Consider the following 16921-nt stretch of genomic DNA (forward strand, 5'->3'; position numbering starts at 1 on the left):
CTTAGTTATGTTAAAAACTATAAAAGAGGCCCCTCCCCCTTTATATCTAGCTACTGTAAAGAGGAAGGGGTCTCAAATAATCATAGAAAAATTTTTCGTATCCAAAAACCCTCCCATGCCAAATTTGGTTCCATTTGCTTTATTAGTTTTTGAACTATGTAAAAAAATATGAAAGAGGCCCCTCCCCCTTTCAACTGGAAAGAGGGAGGGGTCTCAAATAATCATTGAAATAATTTTCGTATCCAAATACCTTCCCATACCAAATTGGGATCCAATATCTTGATCAATTCTCGAGTTATATGAAAAATTGTAAGGTAGCCCCCTTCCCCCCTTCCTATCAAGCCACTGAAAGGAAGGGGGGGTACCTAATATTCATAGAAATATTCCTCGTTCCCAAATACCATCCCATGCCAAATATGATACCATTTGCTATATGGGTTCTCGAGTTATGCAAAAAATTGTCTATTGTTTGGGAGGCCCCTCCCCCCCTTCATGAGAGAGGGAGGGGTCTCAAACCACAATAGGAACCTTCTCCTGCCTCCAATACCCCCACCTGCCAAGTTTCACGCAAATCGGTTCAGTAGTTTTCGAGTCTATAGGGAACAAACAGACAGACAGACAGACAGACAGAAATTCATTTATATATATATATAGATATACAAGCAGACCCGATAAACTTCGTCTTACCATGTTAAATTTTTCGTCTATTTTCCATTTTTTCTTTGCTGTTTGACTTTAAAAAAGCATCAAATCTTGAGTTGTTAATCGTCTCGCTTTCTTGAACATGTTCTAGTTTTTTTACATATCCATATTTTCCGTTTGCTCGAATTGTTACGCCTAATTATCTCGGAATCAAATCTAGAAACTTCAACTCAATTCTACGGGTCTTTTCATAAATTATCAAAAAATTTGCTCCAATCAATCTTACATGCATTTTACATGAATACTTTTCATTTACATTTCTTTGATTCGGATGCTTTGAATATTGCCGAATGGTATCAGGTATCAGCTTCCCGTTGCAAATTCGATTTTTTCAGCACTCAACGTAACCATCAAACTTGGGAAGCCTCATGCTAAAAAAAAATCCACTCTTTGAAACTTGTTCCATAAATAAACATATGGGTCATTCCATGTCAAGTGTGCACAGCGAAAAAAAAAATCTTATCGAAAATTCGCGAAACTTGGCCGAAAGACTTTCTGAGGCCTACAAAATAAATCCTCAATTTTTGAGAATGATCCGCCCACCCCTCGTTCCAGGACCCTCCCTTCTTTTTTTCACGATTTTGAAAAATTCATCATTTTTAAAATACTATATCTCCGGACTTAAAAATCATACCAAAATGACAAAATATGCGTTGTGTAGATTTTATTAAAATCTATCAATTGATGTTATTTATTTTTTGAAATAGTGACGTTTTAAACGTCAAAACATAGCTTTAAAAATAAAACGTTATTTTTCGCAAGGAGAGTATATTTTTTTCTTGAATTTTATGATTTCATTGGTTTTTTGAGAAAATTTTACGTAAGAACCAATTAAAATCCCAATATAATATTTCTTGTTTCCGAGATATGAAAGATTTAAGTTGAATTGTCTAACAATTATTTACTCGCAGCACTCAGTGATTTCACTAAAGTGCACCATTCGTCGAAATTATTAGTCACATCTTCCTTGCTTGAACAGATTTTTTGTTTTCATGATTTATTTTATAACTAAAGAAAATTTGAAATAACATTTTGAATGAACGGAAAACAATATTTTCGGTTTATGAAATATTTTTATTCGAAATATAACTATTTTGTTTCTACTTTTTTTTTTCGTTCCAACTCTGCAAGTTAAATCATCTTTATATAGTCTTTTTTTTTTGCATACATTGAATATTTCAAATTCCGTGGAGCTTGAAAATGGTTTCATTCCAATTTTTCCAGCATCTAAAGGGATTGCGGCGTGAAACGAACGAATTCCTTTGATTGCCACAGATGCTTCCAACCTTCCAGTCAATGTTATTCTGATTTGATAGCATTCAACATAAGCAACATTTTGCGAAACAGGATACAATTTACCAAACTTGTTAGAATGGTTTTTGCAGACAGACTTTAGATTATGCACTTCTGATCGCAATTTGAACAAATTCTACTCCCTTGAGGTAAAACGTCGTGTGTTCTTGAAAAATGTATCCACTGAGCATCGCTTATGAAGTTCTTTTCCAATTGAACACGTTCCTTTTGCCATGCTCGGAAAACTGTTCCCGACTATTTAGAAGCTTAACAAAAAAAGTCACTAAGACAACTCCGTTCTAATGCAGTAACAGAAGGCAACTGGATATTTCAACCGCAATCTTCGATTTTAGAAGTTGTATCCATAACTACCAGCAAGTAGCAGTAAGCGAGCAGTTGCGGCAACAATTCGTTCACAATGATCAGTGAATCAGTTAAAAAAACTGCTATTCTTCAGTGCCACTCGGTGTCAACAAAAAAAATCTGCTGTGCTTACTTTGCATGAATAAATGCTGTGCGTCAATAGTCAGTATTGTTAGACCAGTATCGCCATAATTCATGTAAGTAAGGTAATCAACATACGAGCAGATTCTCGACATTTACACATTTTCTGTGAATAAGTTTAACAGTTTTATGGAAAAATGAACCGAATCCTCACATTACTTCATTCGCAGCATTCGCTAAGGAAGCTCTTGCTTAATGATTTTATACAGTGTGATAATGAATAAAATTATTATTCAATAGCAAAACGAATTGAAACAAAAAGTGTTATTTTATGTTTTAAGCATCTTATCTTTACAAAAATTTGCTGCTCAATAGAAGGTAACATCATTTGTATGTTGATTTTAATTTTAAATCGTGCAGAAAATCGTGAATGGGTTACCAAAAGTTTAAGGGGATACTGTAAGAAAAAATTTGATGGACAGTAAAATTTCAATCTTTCATATCTCGAAAACAAGAAATATTATATTGGGATTTTAATTGGTTCTTACGTAAAATTTTCTCAAAAAACCAATGAAATCATAAAATTCAAGAAAAAAATATACTCTCCTTGCGAAAAATAACGTTTTATTTTTAGAGCTATGTTTTGATGTTTAAAACGTCACTATTTCAAAAAATAAATAACATCAATTGATAGATTTTAATAAAATCTACACAACGCATATTTTGTCATTTTGGTGTGATTTTTTAGTCCGGAGATATAGTATTTTAAAAATGATGAATTTTTCAAAATCGTGAAAAAAAGAAGGGAGGGTCCTGGAACGAGGGGTGGGCGGATCATTCTCAAAAATTGAGGATTTATTTTGTAGGCCTCAGAAAGTCTTTCGGCCAAGTTTCGCGAATTTTCGATAAGATTTTTTTTTCGCTATGCACACTTGACATGGAATGACCCATATGTTGATTATATCTATGTTTCATTTGTTGTATACCATTTAGTTGATTTACTCCGCTTTGCTCGAGTTCACTTTAAGGGTTGAAATCTAAATCAAAAGTTTCTCATTTATTGAAATTTATTGCATATGAAACTTTAGGGAAGAAGTGAAGCGCTGATGTGGTCTAGTGGATAGGCTGGCGCGAGTCTGGTAACCCAGGCGTGCTGGGTTCGATTCCCGGTATCGGCAGGAAAAACTTTTGGGTTCGAATCCCATAAGTTGCCGACAGGTAAGATGTGTTTCATTGTATAAATTATATATTTCAGAGGGAATGTATCTGGGGTTAATCTGAAGAGACTATTGTAAGCGGAGTGGAATGCCAACCATTGTAGGTCTCTGAAGGTTGGATGACTTCCCTCGACGAACCATCGGCCGTGGAAGCCTGAGAAGCAATTCGAAGGCCATGCCACACAGACATAGGCTGGACCTTGCTACCGATGGGGGAACCATACATACATACAACATACATATGAAACTTTAGGGAAGAAGAATTTTGAATATCGCACAATTTTTGGAGTATTTTTCCAACATTCTTCCTAGCGCAGCACTTTTAGCTTCCGAATATTTAGCTTTGGATGGTATATTTTGAAGAACTGGAGAAATAATAAACATTTGAGAAAATTTTTTAGAAACCATTTTCAAGCAGATTTTTGTTCCCTATCCTCACCCTTGGAAGCAGTGGTTATTAATATCCATATTTTCATCAAAATCATGCCCAAAAATAATAGTTTGCCCTTTTTTATTTGTTCGAGCAAAGAATGCAAATTAAATTCCTTTGAACATTAACCCAATAAATCAATTAAACGATTGGTTTTGAAATGAGGTTTCCTGAACAGTGTTGAATATGATCTGCGAATTCATTTAAGGATAAATAAGACAGGAGTTAATATTATTTTCAACACTTTCAGGTCGTAATAAAAACTTATAAAAAAATTCTGCTTCTGTTACCAAAACAATTATGCTTCTGGAATATTAATAACAAAATAAAAATCAACAAAAAAGCGGATCTAAAGTCTCTTCTATGTAGCCAAAATATGTTATACAAAAACACACGTTAATGTTAAGTCCGTACTTGAATTCTGTGTAAACAAACAGGAAACCTGTAAACAGATTTTCAGTGAACGATTTAAAAAAAGATAAGTTTATTTAGTCAGGTTGTTTATTTCGGCCCTACCTTTTATAAATTAAGAAATAATGTATACATTTTTGTCAATGTTAAACGTTTGCACTTCTTTCATAAACATCAATCCTGTATAATCCATTTTAAAGGACAGGCTCTTGTACAGTTCATGTGTCTGTTAATTTTCAACGGATTTTGTGGTTGTTCTGTAAACTTAAAGACGTTTGATACACCTTCAGTAAAGCACATTTGTGCATGATTGAAACATGTTTCTATGCGTATTGGATTATAAACCAAATCTTTCAACTTTTCTTTTTTTTTCAAATGTCCGTAAATAACTATTTTTATTATAATTTACGTTATTTTAAGGCAATTTCCGACCATTTTTAGAATTTTTATAGTTTTTTTCTCATGTTTTTGTTGCATTTCTTTGTTTTCCTTTGTCATTTTGGCTGTTTTTGTCGTACTTAACCATTTTTCAGTTGACTTTGTCATTTTTAGTCTTTTTATCGTATTTGATTTTGATTTTTTTTTACTTTTCAACTTTTTGTAATTTTTGAATACTTTGTAACTTTCTAAAAAATCTTTTGTTTTTGTTGTTGTATTCTATCACCATTTCTGAACGTAAAAACGTATGTTTGGTGTTTGTCTAAATTATATTGGTCCTGTTATAGAGAAAACTAAAAGGTAATGTCGCTTCTAAAAACCGTTCGGATGTTGCCAAAATCGAATGTTGCCAGAAACAAACGGGGTCTGTATTTCACATGCATTAGTACTAAATTCATATTTTTCAGACAACAATTCCTTCTTTAAATAACACGAATTAAAGTTTAATTTTTTCAAATAGTTTAAATGGTTTTGATTTGATCGGCAAAATATCAATCAGGGTCACATCTAGGCGTAATTCATTACTCTGTGCTTTACAAATGATCTAGAAATCAAGAAAAAAAAACATATCCAGGCTTCATATGGCCACCACATGCATTGAAATTATGCTTGGTTGAAAAATGCGCGCCCAAATATTTCCAATCACAATCAGTATGCTATGCCATGGTTACTAACCTCTTGCGACGTTGGCTCGCGACGTCTCGACCATGGAGACGAAAAACAAACCGCCCGGCGGCGCCCAAAAGAAAGAAAATGTCGAAAAAATTGAAGGCCATGACTTTAATTTGATTCAATTTATTACAAATTTAATGATTACGGACAATTAATGCGACTTTTTGTTGTTTTTATTCGATATAAACCGATTCGCATGCCTACAGAATATTCTAAAAATAATTTCATTTGAATCGGTTGGGTTATTTCGGAGGAGTAGTACTACAAACACCGTTACAAGAGAATTTTATATAATAGATTTTTTCAACACTTATTCAACTTTTTTAGAACAATGATCATAGGAACTATTCTTGTTATTTTTGTATTATTTTTGGCGCTGAAATCTTTTAGAATGGAAAAATTCTACAGGTTTCGGTGCTGTATTAATAATTTCTCTGCTCTTTCAAATCTTTCCAAAAGCGAGCAATGGCGCTATAACCATGGTCGATGACCTGAGATGAAGGTACAGGGATCCAAAATTAAACAGTGTACGATGGTTAAAGAAGAATTTCTTTAATTATTGTACATATTGTTAAATTTTGGACTTTATGTAGAAAAACCTCATTTCGATCCCCTGAAGGAAGAATCGCAAGGCCCAACACCAAGGAGCATAGAAATATCTTAGCATCTATGCTCCCAACGAATTAATATCAAATAAACATGGGAACGTATGGTACTGTTGTCCACGATTCTTCCTCCCCTGGTTCCAGCCGTCTCTGCGTCCAATACTGCACAGTGGGCCCGGCCTTGATAGGATGAATAGTGAATGTATTTTCACTATTCACCGGGATGCTGACAAGATCTGGCTGTGTACGTATCATAAGCATAAGCATAAGTATAAGCCAAACAACAATCAAGTTTTGTAAAATTTGAGGCATAACAATGTGAGACCTAAGTATATTTTGAAAGACCCTAGATTTGTTGGATCTTTTTGAAGATATTGATCGTCCTGCAAATGCCGAAGGCACAGGCAGGGGAGAAGCAGGCTATATGCGCATATTAAGCAGAATACTGATCACATCAAATATTACATCGAATATGTGTACTAAAACATACACATGAGCAGGAATCTGTTTGCTATACATTGGAGTAATTTTTATGTTGAAATCTCCTTCAGCTCTCGAGAAAACGATTTTATTATAACTGTTGTCAAAATTGCCGAACCTCAAACCGTGCGGGCTTAATGCGCCTTTTTATGTTTTAGGAAAAATTTCAGTTTCTCCGGCAAAACTTTCGTAAAATTTCATTTAATACGCTAGAAACTGATAACTTTCATACGAAAAAGCTGTGATTTTTCAAAAATCTATGTTATTTATGGAGTAAAACAAAAGTTTGGGTTGTCATATTGACTTCATAATATTCATCCATCAGAAAAACTTTATCAAATCTGTTTTGAGATCTTCAGTTCTCTATTAAGATGTTGATTAGATCTCAGATTTGAAGTTTGAATGATAAAGTTTATAAATTTATTCTATTCTACCTGTTTTTTTTGGGTTGGAGGCATTTTACAAAAACACTCTCTTATTTCACTTTCTAATCATTATTAAACCTTCATAAAAGTCACATTTGTTTTACTTTTCAAATTCATTTGGAAAAGAAAGGAAAACCACCCAAGTTTTTGTTTTGGTCTACTTTACGTATAATCTTTTAAAGTCAAAATATTAAATCAAAAGTATCAAAACCTTGAATGAATTTTTAAATTTAACACTTCAGCTTGTGTGAAAGTTTCGTTAAAAAAAATATCAACTGTGAGAGAAATGGCAGCCTGTCAAAGTTGGAGGTTTGTCTGCTGTCCTGAGCGATTTCATTCTTTTTTGAACGCAACTGTAAGTGTGCCTATTTGAATCAAAGATATGATTCAGAAGCCTATGTTATGAGATATAATTATTTACATTTTAAAGAAAACAAAAGATTCAATAATATAATCGATCTTTAAAATCTTTGAACTACTGCATTTGACTGAGTTGACTTGGGATCATTTTGAAATTTCTCAACCCTGGGTTCTAAAAAGCTTCGTTTTGGTTCAAAACTCATCTATGATTTTTTTTTTAAATTAATTTGTAACGTTTTTATGAGTAATGTTTCCCTTTTTGGTGTGGGCAAAATTAAATATTTGTTCTGAACATCATTTTTGTTCCTTCTGTAGTACCGAGCATGAAAATGGTTTATGTGCCTATTTATAAATTTTTCAAAGCAAGTTTTCCGCTGAACAACTTCGTCAGAGGATCGTCATATCGTATCTCACTGAGCAAACAAGTTATAAGCTGTGTAATAGGGGTATACCATTTAACAATTTTAGCTTTATTATGATCAGCACAACTTCGTTAGAGCTATAGCGTTCACCAGAACTCTAATACAGCTAAAATCCCTTTGCCCTGTTTTAGAAACGTCATCATGACTTATTTTTTAATCTTTAATCAATCTTTAATCACCAAAGATTTCATAAAGCTTTTATAAAATATCCGTGAGTTCTCCGAGTTTTTTAATTTTTTCAGCAACCATGATGTTCGATGAACGATGATTGCATAACTGAGATATGATCTGGTGAAATTAATAACAAAATAGCAATGTTATAACCGTATTATGAGCATCTTTTCTACTGCAAGTCAAGATTTTAGGTAAAATATGTATGAATTATTATCTAAAAACTAACGCGTCTTGTTATATCTTTTGTATAAGGAAACTTTAAACTAAATATGTATTTTAATGGGAAAATAAAATAAAATATATTTATGAAAAACATTTTTCAAAAATAAAATGTAGAATATGACATAAGGACATCGCAAAGATAATGAAATTGGTTGAAAATAGGCCTGACGAAATATTTCCAAATACTTGACATTGTGAATCCTTCAACATGGCGTCTTTTTGTTCCCTTCGATATTGCAATAAACATGGCGATTGTCAATTCAATGCTCAATAGCTTAATTATGGTCAGATAAATAGCTTATTAGTTTTATATCGGTTTTTGATAGCCATATACTGCCGTTCTAAGCAAGAATGTCCCATGTGACTTTTGGGTCATTTTCACTTTTGTGCCGGAAACGGTCTCTTTTAGTGTTAACTTTTGAATAAAAACACAAACAAGTATACTTTGTTCTGAACTTATACGAAATTTTCATCAAGGTGGTTGTCTCTATGTTGATAGTTCTACGCAAGAATGTCACACTAGAGAAAGTTCTATGAAAAATGCAAATTTTATCAAAAAATTGTCTTGAGATGAGTTCAAACTGTTGAATTTAATGTTATTCACTGAAAAGAACACTAAAATAGAGGGCAGAGGAGGAGCGAGAAGCCTTGAGTGATTATTCCGATAAATTTTCACTAAACACTTTTCGGTAGGCACTACTTACAGGATCCATACTCAACTATACATTTTTGTAAACAAAGAGGAACGTATTTCTCAAATTACGGTTTAGCATGAGTTTTTGGGAAAAAAATAAACTACGCAAGCTTTTAAAATGATAGAAAAATTGTAGCTGTGTGACAGTTTTTCGTAGAACTAGCATCGTCATGCGTTCTGATTCTACGCAAAAGTGTCACACGGAGCATTTTTGGCTCTAATTTGCTGTTTTTTTATTGGAAATGTAATTTTTTTGGCAGAAAACATTGTAAAATTATCAACTTGAACTGTTTACTACGAAAAAACTGTCGGTGAATTTCTAGTTTGAGAGAAAAATTGGAAATAAAGCTGATATTTCAATCGCGTTTTTCTTGTTTGTACGTTTTTCCACATGGGATAATCTTGCTTAGAACGGCAGTATAAATAGCTTAAGTTTGACGTTTCTCTCGCACGCCAACCAATTGCACGCTTAGGGTGAGTTCCTCATTTCTGGGTTGTTAATCATTAGTACAGTAAATGAGGAGAGTTTTTGGGGGATTGGTTGTGAATGATGTTGTCTGACGCCATTTTAAAAATCCAAGATGGCGGCTTCCGCTGAAATTTAAAATGCTGTTAATAACTGAAAATAGCATAAAAGCTGAGCAACATGATTTTTGGGTAAAAGGGCTAAACTAGAAGAAGACAAATTTCGCTACCTGATGCCATTTTGAAATCCCAGATGGCAGCTTCCACTGAACTTTAAAATGTTGTAAATGACTGGAAATCACATGAAACTCTTACAATATTGGCTGAAGATGAAAGGGCTAAACTAGACGAAGTTGAATTTCGCTATCTGACTCCATTTTCAAATCTAAGATGACGGCTTCCGCCTGAGTTTAAATGACTTTTTATTACTGAAAATCACATTAACCTCCCACATGGATATTGAGTTAAAGGGCTAAACGAGAAAATGTCAAGTTTCACTACCTGAGGCTATCTTGAAATCTTATAAAATGGAAAATTATACAATAAACAAATTTAATTTTATGGTCCACTGGGGAGGAGCGAAACGCCATAAGTAGCTCGAAATGTTTGGACCAACTGGCAAGCATTTTCGTTTTGATTTTCGCCGAAAAAAGTCGATGAAAACAACAAACAATTCATCGCGGCGATTAACCAGTGAATTAACGAAATCCAAGATGGTAAAAGACTTAAAATCGTATGAAGGCACCACAATATTGGTACTGGGTGAAAGGGGTAAACGAGTAGAAGTTACCCAGCAAACATGAAATCGCATTAAAAATGATAACTCAAGTCATTAAAAACGTTACTGCGAATCGTAATTCCAACTAACGCAAGTAAAATGTCGTAAAAATCGTTACTCGAAGTCGTATTAAATGGTTTAAATCGGATATGATAAAAAGTCCGCAATGTTTGCAGATTTTGAAGACGATTTCGTTCCTTTTTTTCTCCCGCGTGGGTCAAAAGAGAAAACAGCTTTGTTGTTCTCTTTGCGACCAGCAGTGCAACCAGATTGCTAAAAATCAGATGGTGTATTTGCAAGAATTGCCCAATGACAGAGGCAGCAAATATTGTCGCTGGCAACAGTTTGCATGCATTGTGAGAAAAAACTTGTGCTCTCTTGCATTCTTTCAGTATGTATGAATATGATGTCGAGATCGTATACTCTTATCGCTTTAACCAGAAGTTGAAAATTTGTATGTATATTGCCTCCACTTTGGTAGGTAAATGCTGTTTTTTCGAGTTTCATACGATCATTCTATAATGTATATGAAACGTATAACAAAGTTGTTGAGAAATATACCTACCAAAATGTTTGCTGGGTAAATTTAGCTACATGACGCCACCCAAGATGGTGACTTCTGCTGATCTTTGAAATGCTGTAAATGGTCAAAAATCTTTATAAATTTCATGGAATTTTCAGTTATTAAAGCATTTTCAAGCTAAGCGGATGTCGCCATCTTTGATTTAATAAAAGGTGGCAGAAAGCAAAATTCGGCTTCTATTCGTTTTGCCCTTCCACTAAATACCCATTTTGTGAATGTTTCATGAGATGTTAGTTATTTAAAGCTTTGAAATGAAAAGCGGAAGCCGCCATCTTGATGGCGTCAAGCAACAAATTTTCTCTCCTACTGTTAAGTTGGACCCTTTCACTCAATACTCATATTGAAGAGATATCCATCCACTTTCGGTGATTTGAAGTAATTTAAAAAATTTATATTTTTTTTTTATTTTATTCAAAAATAAAACACATGACTTATCAAAAATGTGTAAAAATGGGAATTCCAATTCAAATATGTGCAAACTAGCCTGAGCGTGTCCTGTTTTGACATCTTGAGAGCTGACACGTAATTTCATTACTGTTTTAAAATCATGCAAAACATGCAAATAAATAGTTTGAAACAAACTTCTTAGTTTATGTTTTATTGGCGTTTTAATAGAGCATTCAGAACTCTTCTAAACAACTTTAACAGTATATTAAATAAAATCTTTACTAGCGTTTCCAAAACTACCTGAACACAAATGATTGAATCAAGAATCTAAGGGACCATTCAAAGATTACGTAACACTTTTAGGGGAGGGGGGGGGAATATTATTTTTTACGCTTTGTGGATTTTTCTTAGAAATTTTGAGACGAATGTGTTCCGTAGGGGGGAGGGGGTTAAAATGCTCGAAAATTGTGTTACGTAATATTTGAACGGCCCCTAAGCATTTTTCATAATCATAATAAATCAGTTTTAAAACTATTGCTTACTATATTTTATAATAAAACTTTCAAATGTTAGTCGGCTTCATCTGTGTTACTTGGGCTGTCTTTTGGCGTTGAAAAGGAATCAATTCAATTGGCTTCACTACTGATACCTAGTAAAGTTTTGCTTGAAAAGTAGCCTTGCAATACCATGCTATGTACCAGCAGTGATGTCAGTTGAATGAATTGTTTTCCAATGCCAAAAAACAATGCCCCTATGCAACATCTAATAACTTTTTTCTAATTAGATTCAAAGCTACGGTATTCGACAAAGTTGTTTAAGATACATTTGCCAATTCGACAAAGTTGTTCAGCGTGAATTTTCCTTTAAAAAATTTGTAAATTGGCACAAAAACCATTAGCAAGCTCGGTTTCACAGAAGAAGAAAAAAATATGTTGATTTTTCAGAGCAAAATGTTCAATTTTTTCCATATAAAGCTATGATCAGCTAGTATCCGGACAATTTATTTAGGTGATAGCTACGTTACTAGAGCTCGGATATGCAAAACTTTAGCAGCGTTGTGTTGGTTATGAAAAAGACTATCAGATTTTCAAATTTACGTGTGTTTTGGATGGATGGTGTTGGACGATGCAAAAATACATGATAAAAATAATTTTGCACAATCGCCTTGGAAATTCTTCATTGTCGATTTGAAAACTCATGAACTGTTGTTTTTTTCTGATTTTTTTTTAGGCCCAAATGGTTAAGAAGCATAAGAAGCCACTCTAGGATGCTCACGAAGTCAAATCAAGCATCGTAGTTGAACCCTTGATCTCAGCTATGGTAAAATGTCTAAGGTTATTGGGGATAATTTATTGTAAATCCGTTTTCGGCTGGCAATAAATAGACACCCTGCAAATAACTGAAAATGAGCAGTTCCATGGATCGCAAACTGTGCAACCGATTTTTACGCAATTCGACAGCTGTGTTATGATGGACAAAGAAATGTATGTTAAAACGGAATTTTAAAGGTCAAATTATTCGAGATGCCTACTCATGAGAAGGTTCCAAACAGATTCCAATTGATTTTTACAGATGAATTTGTGTAAAATATCATGATTTTGCAAAGGTTTTGCTTCTGTGGAAAAAATAATAGACCAATACATGACTGAAAAAAGTGTGCAAATATACAAAAAAGATTTTGTGATAGAGTAATAGTATTTCTTGAAATCAACAGTAAATAATAATTTTTTTTTTAATTTTTACATTAAATATCATTTTAACACCTTAATTTCCTCCATAGAAAGTTTTTCAATTAAATGAATAATTTTTAAAATACACACGTTTGTAACTGCCCGGATTCTAAATTATCATAACCTTAAATGTAAAAGAGCTTTTTATACCCCAGGAAATTCCAAAATGACCCCAAATCGACTCAGTCTACTTCTTTCCATTATTTTTTTTTCACCCCCCATGTGAGATGAATAGGGGCAGTTGCTTATTTATTGAGAAACTCGTGTGCTTGGAAAATGTTCAACAATTAAAATTCATTCGTTTTAGCTTCCATCATGCATAGTTTTTGGCTTTGCAGATATTTATTTCTTAATCCCCATTAATCACCTTTTTATCACCCTAACCCACCTTAACACTGCCTAACTCATGGGGCAAAACATTTTAAAAATAAAATTAAAATGATTATTTCTAGACTTTCTGCGAAAGCTGAAAAACCAATTCTTCAAGAATCTAACAAGGATAACAACATTTTTTTTTAAATTTATTCAAGCAATATAAAGTAAATTGAATTTTTAATTTTCTTTTATGCAATAAAATAAGAAACATTTTATTTAGTCCTGGAAGGAGAAAACAATAATGCTTGATATTTTGATTACAACAATTTTTCCTATTTGTGTCCTGAGTCACCTCCCTGTCCCTATTCACCCCATTCTACGGTGAAATGATAAATAATAACGAAAACATTCCAAGCTGTTTCTGATTGATTACTGATATTTTCAATACCATCCACAATCGATTATTTGAGAAGAAAATCCAAAATAATGAGAGCAGCAGTTATTATATCTACCTATTTTTCGAGTTTTAGTGATATTGATTTGGACTTGCACCAAGTACTTTTAATTAAAAATATTTCCTTTCTTGTAAATATACATTTATTCGTATTTATGCTATTAGATAGCGACGTTTCACATTAATTATAACTGAATTTTCAAGCCGTACACACAAGACAGCAAAGTTCACGTTTTTCTGAGCTGCAAAGATTTAAGAACTTATTTTTTCTATTAGCTCTATCAGGTAAAATTAAGAAAAAAAGGTAGAAATAAATTTGAAAAAGGTGTGCACATTTTTGGTCAACTTGTAAAATATTGAAAAGAAATTGAAAATTTGCCGAAGTTTTCTTTTTGTTTAATTTTTCCCGCTTTGTAAAAACACGGGAGTTTTTAAGAATTTTTCTAAAAATTTAAAACCAAAAAGAATAGAGTCTAAAGTACAAATTAAAATTTCAAAAAAGTTGTAAAATAGATTTAAATCTTCAATATTAAAAACCTTTAAACGTTTTTAGTTTTGAAATTACCGAAATAGTTATGATTTTTTCTATTGAATTTTCCAAAAATTGTAGGATTTCATTTTTTATAAAGCACTATCTGAAACTAAACTATTTATTAGAAATCTGCATCGTTGTTTGAATAAAAAATAATAAATAAATTCAGAATCATTATTTAGTTTTCGTATAACCAACGAATTCACGTTCGAATTCTGGATACGGGAAATTTGCCAACATTACTGTTTCGAGAAAAACGCATTCAAAGTTTGACAGCTCCATAAGGTCCCAGCCAAGGGGGGTACATAGAAGGTGATACGATCTCTCAATTTTCAGAATCAGCCATGTTGATTGCTTCGTTGCGTTTGTTTACATTTAATCCATACAACAGTTGAGACCTAAGCTTGCCTTCTCTTTTTAGCTCACTGCTAATTTGTAAACAAAGATAACGAGCATCACCTCACTTCACCGCGCTCTCCACGCCTACTTACTGTAAAAGTCAGAGAACCTAGTAATTGAATGACCTTGGTCCCAGCAACATTTTTATTTTGTTTTCTATATTTCTCGTAAATCATTTGGCGCATTCGCCCTATTCAAACCCACTAGAGGGTTCCAATTCAGGTTGTCAAAATCTTTGAAAATTAGACTCTATGTAATTGTTCACTTTTAGTAGCTTTAAGCATTTTGCCGCACGAACAATGTTGATAGAGTTAGAAATCACTTGAATTACTTTTGCCTCGGGCTGCTTATGAAATAATGTTTTTGTTGCATTCCAAAAACATCCAAAATTATCACAAATGATCTTATCTAAAATTAATCTTTAAGAAATACGGGTGTAGTTGTCATTATTTTTTTTTTTAATTTTTGGCAAATCTAACGTATTTCTTCCAGTAGAAGAAATACCCATTCGAAAATATCACTCGGCGCCCATGTAAGGTTTCCATCAGTTCCACGCGTTTAAGTCTTTCGTTCTAAGCCTAATAGGATTTCGCACACCATATATTTTTTTCCAATTCCTCCTAAGGGTATGTAAATTCAATTTGCAAACGCACCAGTTTGAACATGATGAACAACTTGTCGGTGGATTCAATCGATGTTTTGATTGATGAGAAAAACTTTGTACAACTTGTACGTAACTACACTTTACAGCAACGTTAACACTTTGATGAGCGCCAATCCTTTCGGACGAGTATTTATATGAGAATAATTAGATTTTCCTCCCCCAAAGAAGTCTGTTTACATTTGTGCGGTTGGGTGTGGGAAAATTTTAATCCAGGTCATACTGATCCAATTACCATCGATAGTTCACCGCAAAGATCATCCCCGGGAGGCGGAAAACCAAGCGCGTAAAAATCTATTTCACGCTCCAAATCCCAACCGACCCAAGATGATGATTCGCCAGGATGATATTCAATATCTCAATATTAACAACGCACGCACGGTCGATCATATCAAGTTTGCTCAAAAACTCAAGCAAAAGCCAATGAACGTACAACACCTTGAGACCGGGGATCTGATTTATGAGGGGCGATCTTCAGTTCGGCAGCATCAGAATCCGCACTATGATACCTACTGTGTGTAGTGTGTTTGATTGTTAACCGAAAATTCAACACCTTTTCAACCACACAGTTCTGAAGTTTCGGTGTTAGAAGACTAACATTTTACTCACTCATCGCGCCGGTGTGTATCGGTGTTCTGAAATTGGCCTGATTGACTTCAGTGTTATTATGTTTCAAAGGTTCTGGCATTTGGCCATTGTAGCGATGAAAACATAATTAGAATCTATTCGAGCTAAGCTTCAGCGAGACAACTCTATCATTTTGGCTTATTAAAAGCCGACACTAAGACATTTGAGCTTGAGAATTCAGTGCATAAAAGCGTTCAAAATTAATTAATCTTTCCGTCCAGGCTAAAGCTCAATCATATCGATTAATACTTCCCAAGCCTTTTATGGTAAACTAACTTTAACTACCCACTTTAGTTCTGTTTCGATTTACAAACCTAAATTATCTTTTTTTGAAAACAGAAAGCAAGCTTTTTTTTAAATTATGTAAAACGAGTTTTTTTTTATATGTATTTTGTTTAGCATCGATTGAGTATTTTCTGATAATATTCACCGATATTCATCAATCCTCAAAAAATAATCAAAATACACAAGTTATAAACATAACAGTTATCAGTTCTACTCTTTTAGATCTTACTTAAACCGTTTTCGTTTTTTTTTTTGACTGGCACGGGGGAAAACTTTTTCTGAGTAAACAAACAATATCGTCATCCAGGACGGTGTAAATGTATGGTTGCCGCAACACATGACATCTTCTATGAGTCGCAACCGCCTGTTTGAGGTTCAAACCTCGGGTATAACTTGTGAATTTTTGAATTGATAAACGAACACAATGACAGCAGTTAGGGCAAAACTTGTGGATAGCTAGGTTGCCTCTGCTTTTGAACGAAAACGCTATTATGTAGGTTCGACTGCAAATTTTCACAGTACGCCAGTTTTTTTGTGTTAAAGTTTATTTTTTCAGAAAACAGCAATCTGTTTACTGTCGCGGAAAAAATAAATATTGCCATTTCAACTACATATTTTCCTAATTTTATCCGAATCGAACCGGTTTTTGTAAATTGGTTTGTAAAGTGTTAATTAAGTGTAAGTTTTTTTTATAAATTTAAGGACGAATCCCAAGT

General features: G+C 33.4%; 2 protein-coding genes across 2 annotated transcripts in view; one reads left to right on the plus strand and one right to left on the minus strand.

Moving 5' to 3' along the window:
* LOC129750889 (uncharacterized protein DDB_G0272718-like) overlaps nucleotides 1-15390 on the minus strand; it is a 31997-nt gene extending 16607 nt beyond the window's left edge. The window contains exon 1 of the mRNA XM_055746039.1: nucleotides 15286-15390. Within this exon, the coding sequence (XP_055602014.1) occupies nucleotides 15286-15297 (12 nt within the window). The 5' untranslated portion in view covers nucleotides 15298-15390. The remainder of the gene's footprint in view (nucleotides 1-15285) is intronic.
* The window catches only part of LOC129750886 (neuropeptide SIFamide receptor-like), a 430127-nt gene that overhangs the window by 346150 nt on the left and 67056 nt on the right, over nucleotides 1-16921 (plus strand). The window lies entirely within an intron of this gene.

The sequence above is a fragment of the Uranotaenia lowii genome, chromosome 3, assembly GCF_029784155.1.
Source record: "Uranotaenia lowii strain MFRU-FL chromosome 3, ASM2978415v1, whole genome shotgun sequence".
NCBI lineage: Eukaryota > Metazoa > Arthropoda > Insecta > Diptera > Culicidae > Uranotaenia > Uranotaenia lowii.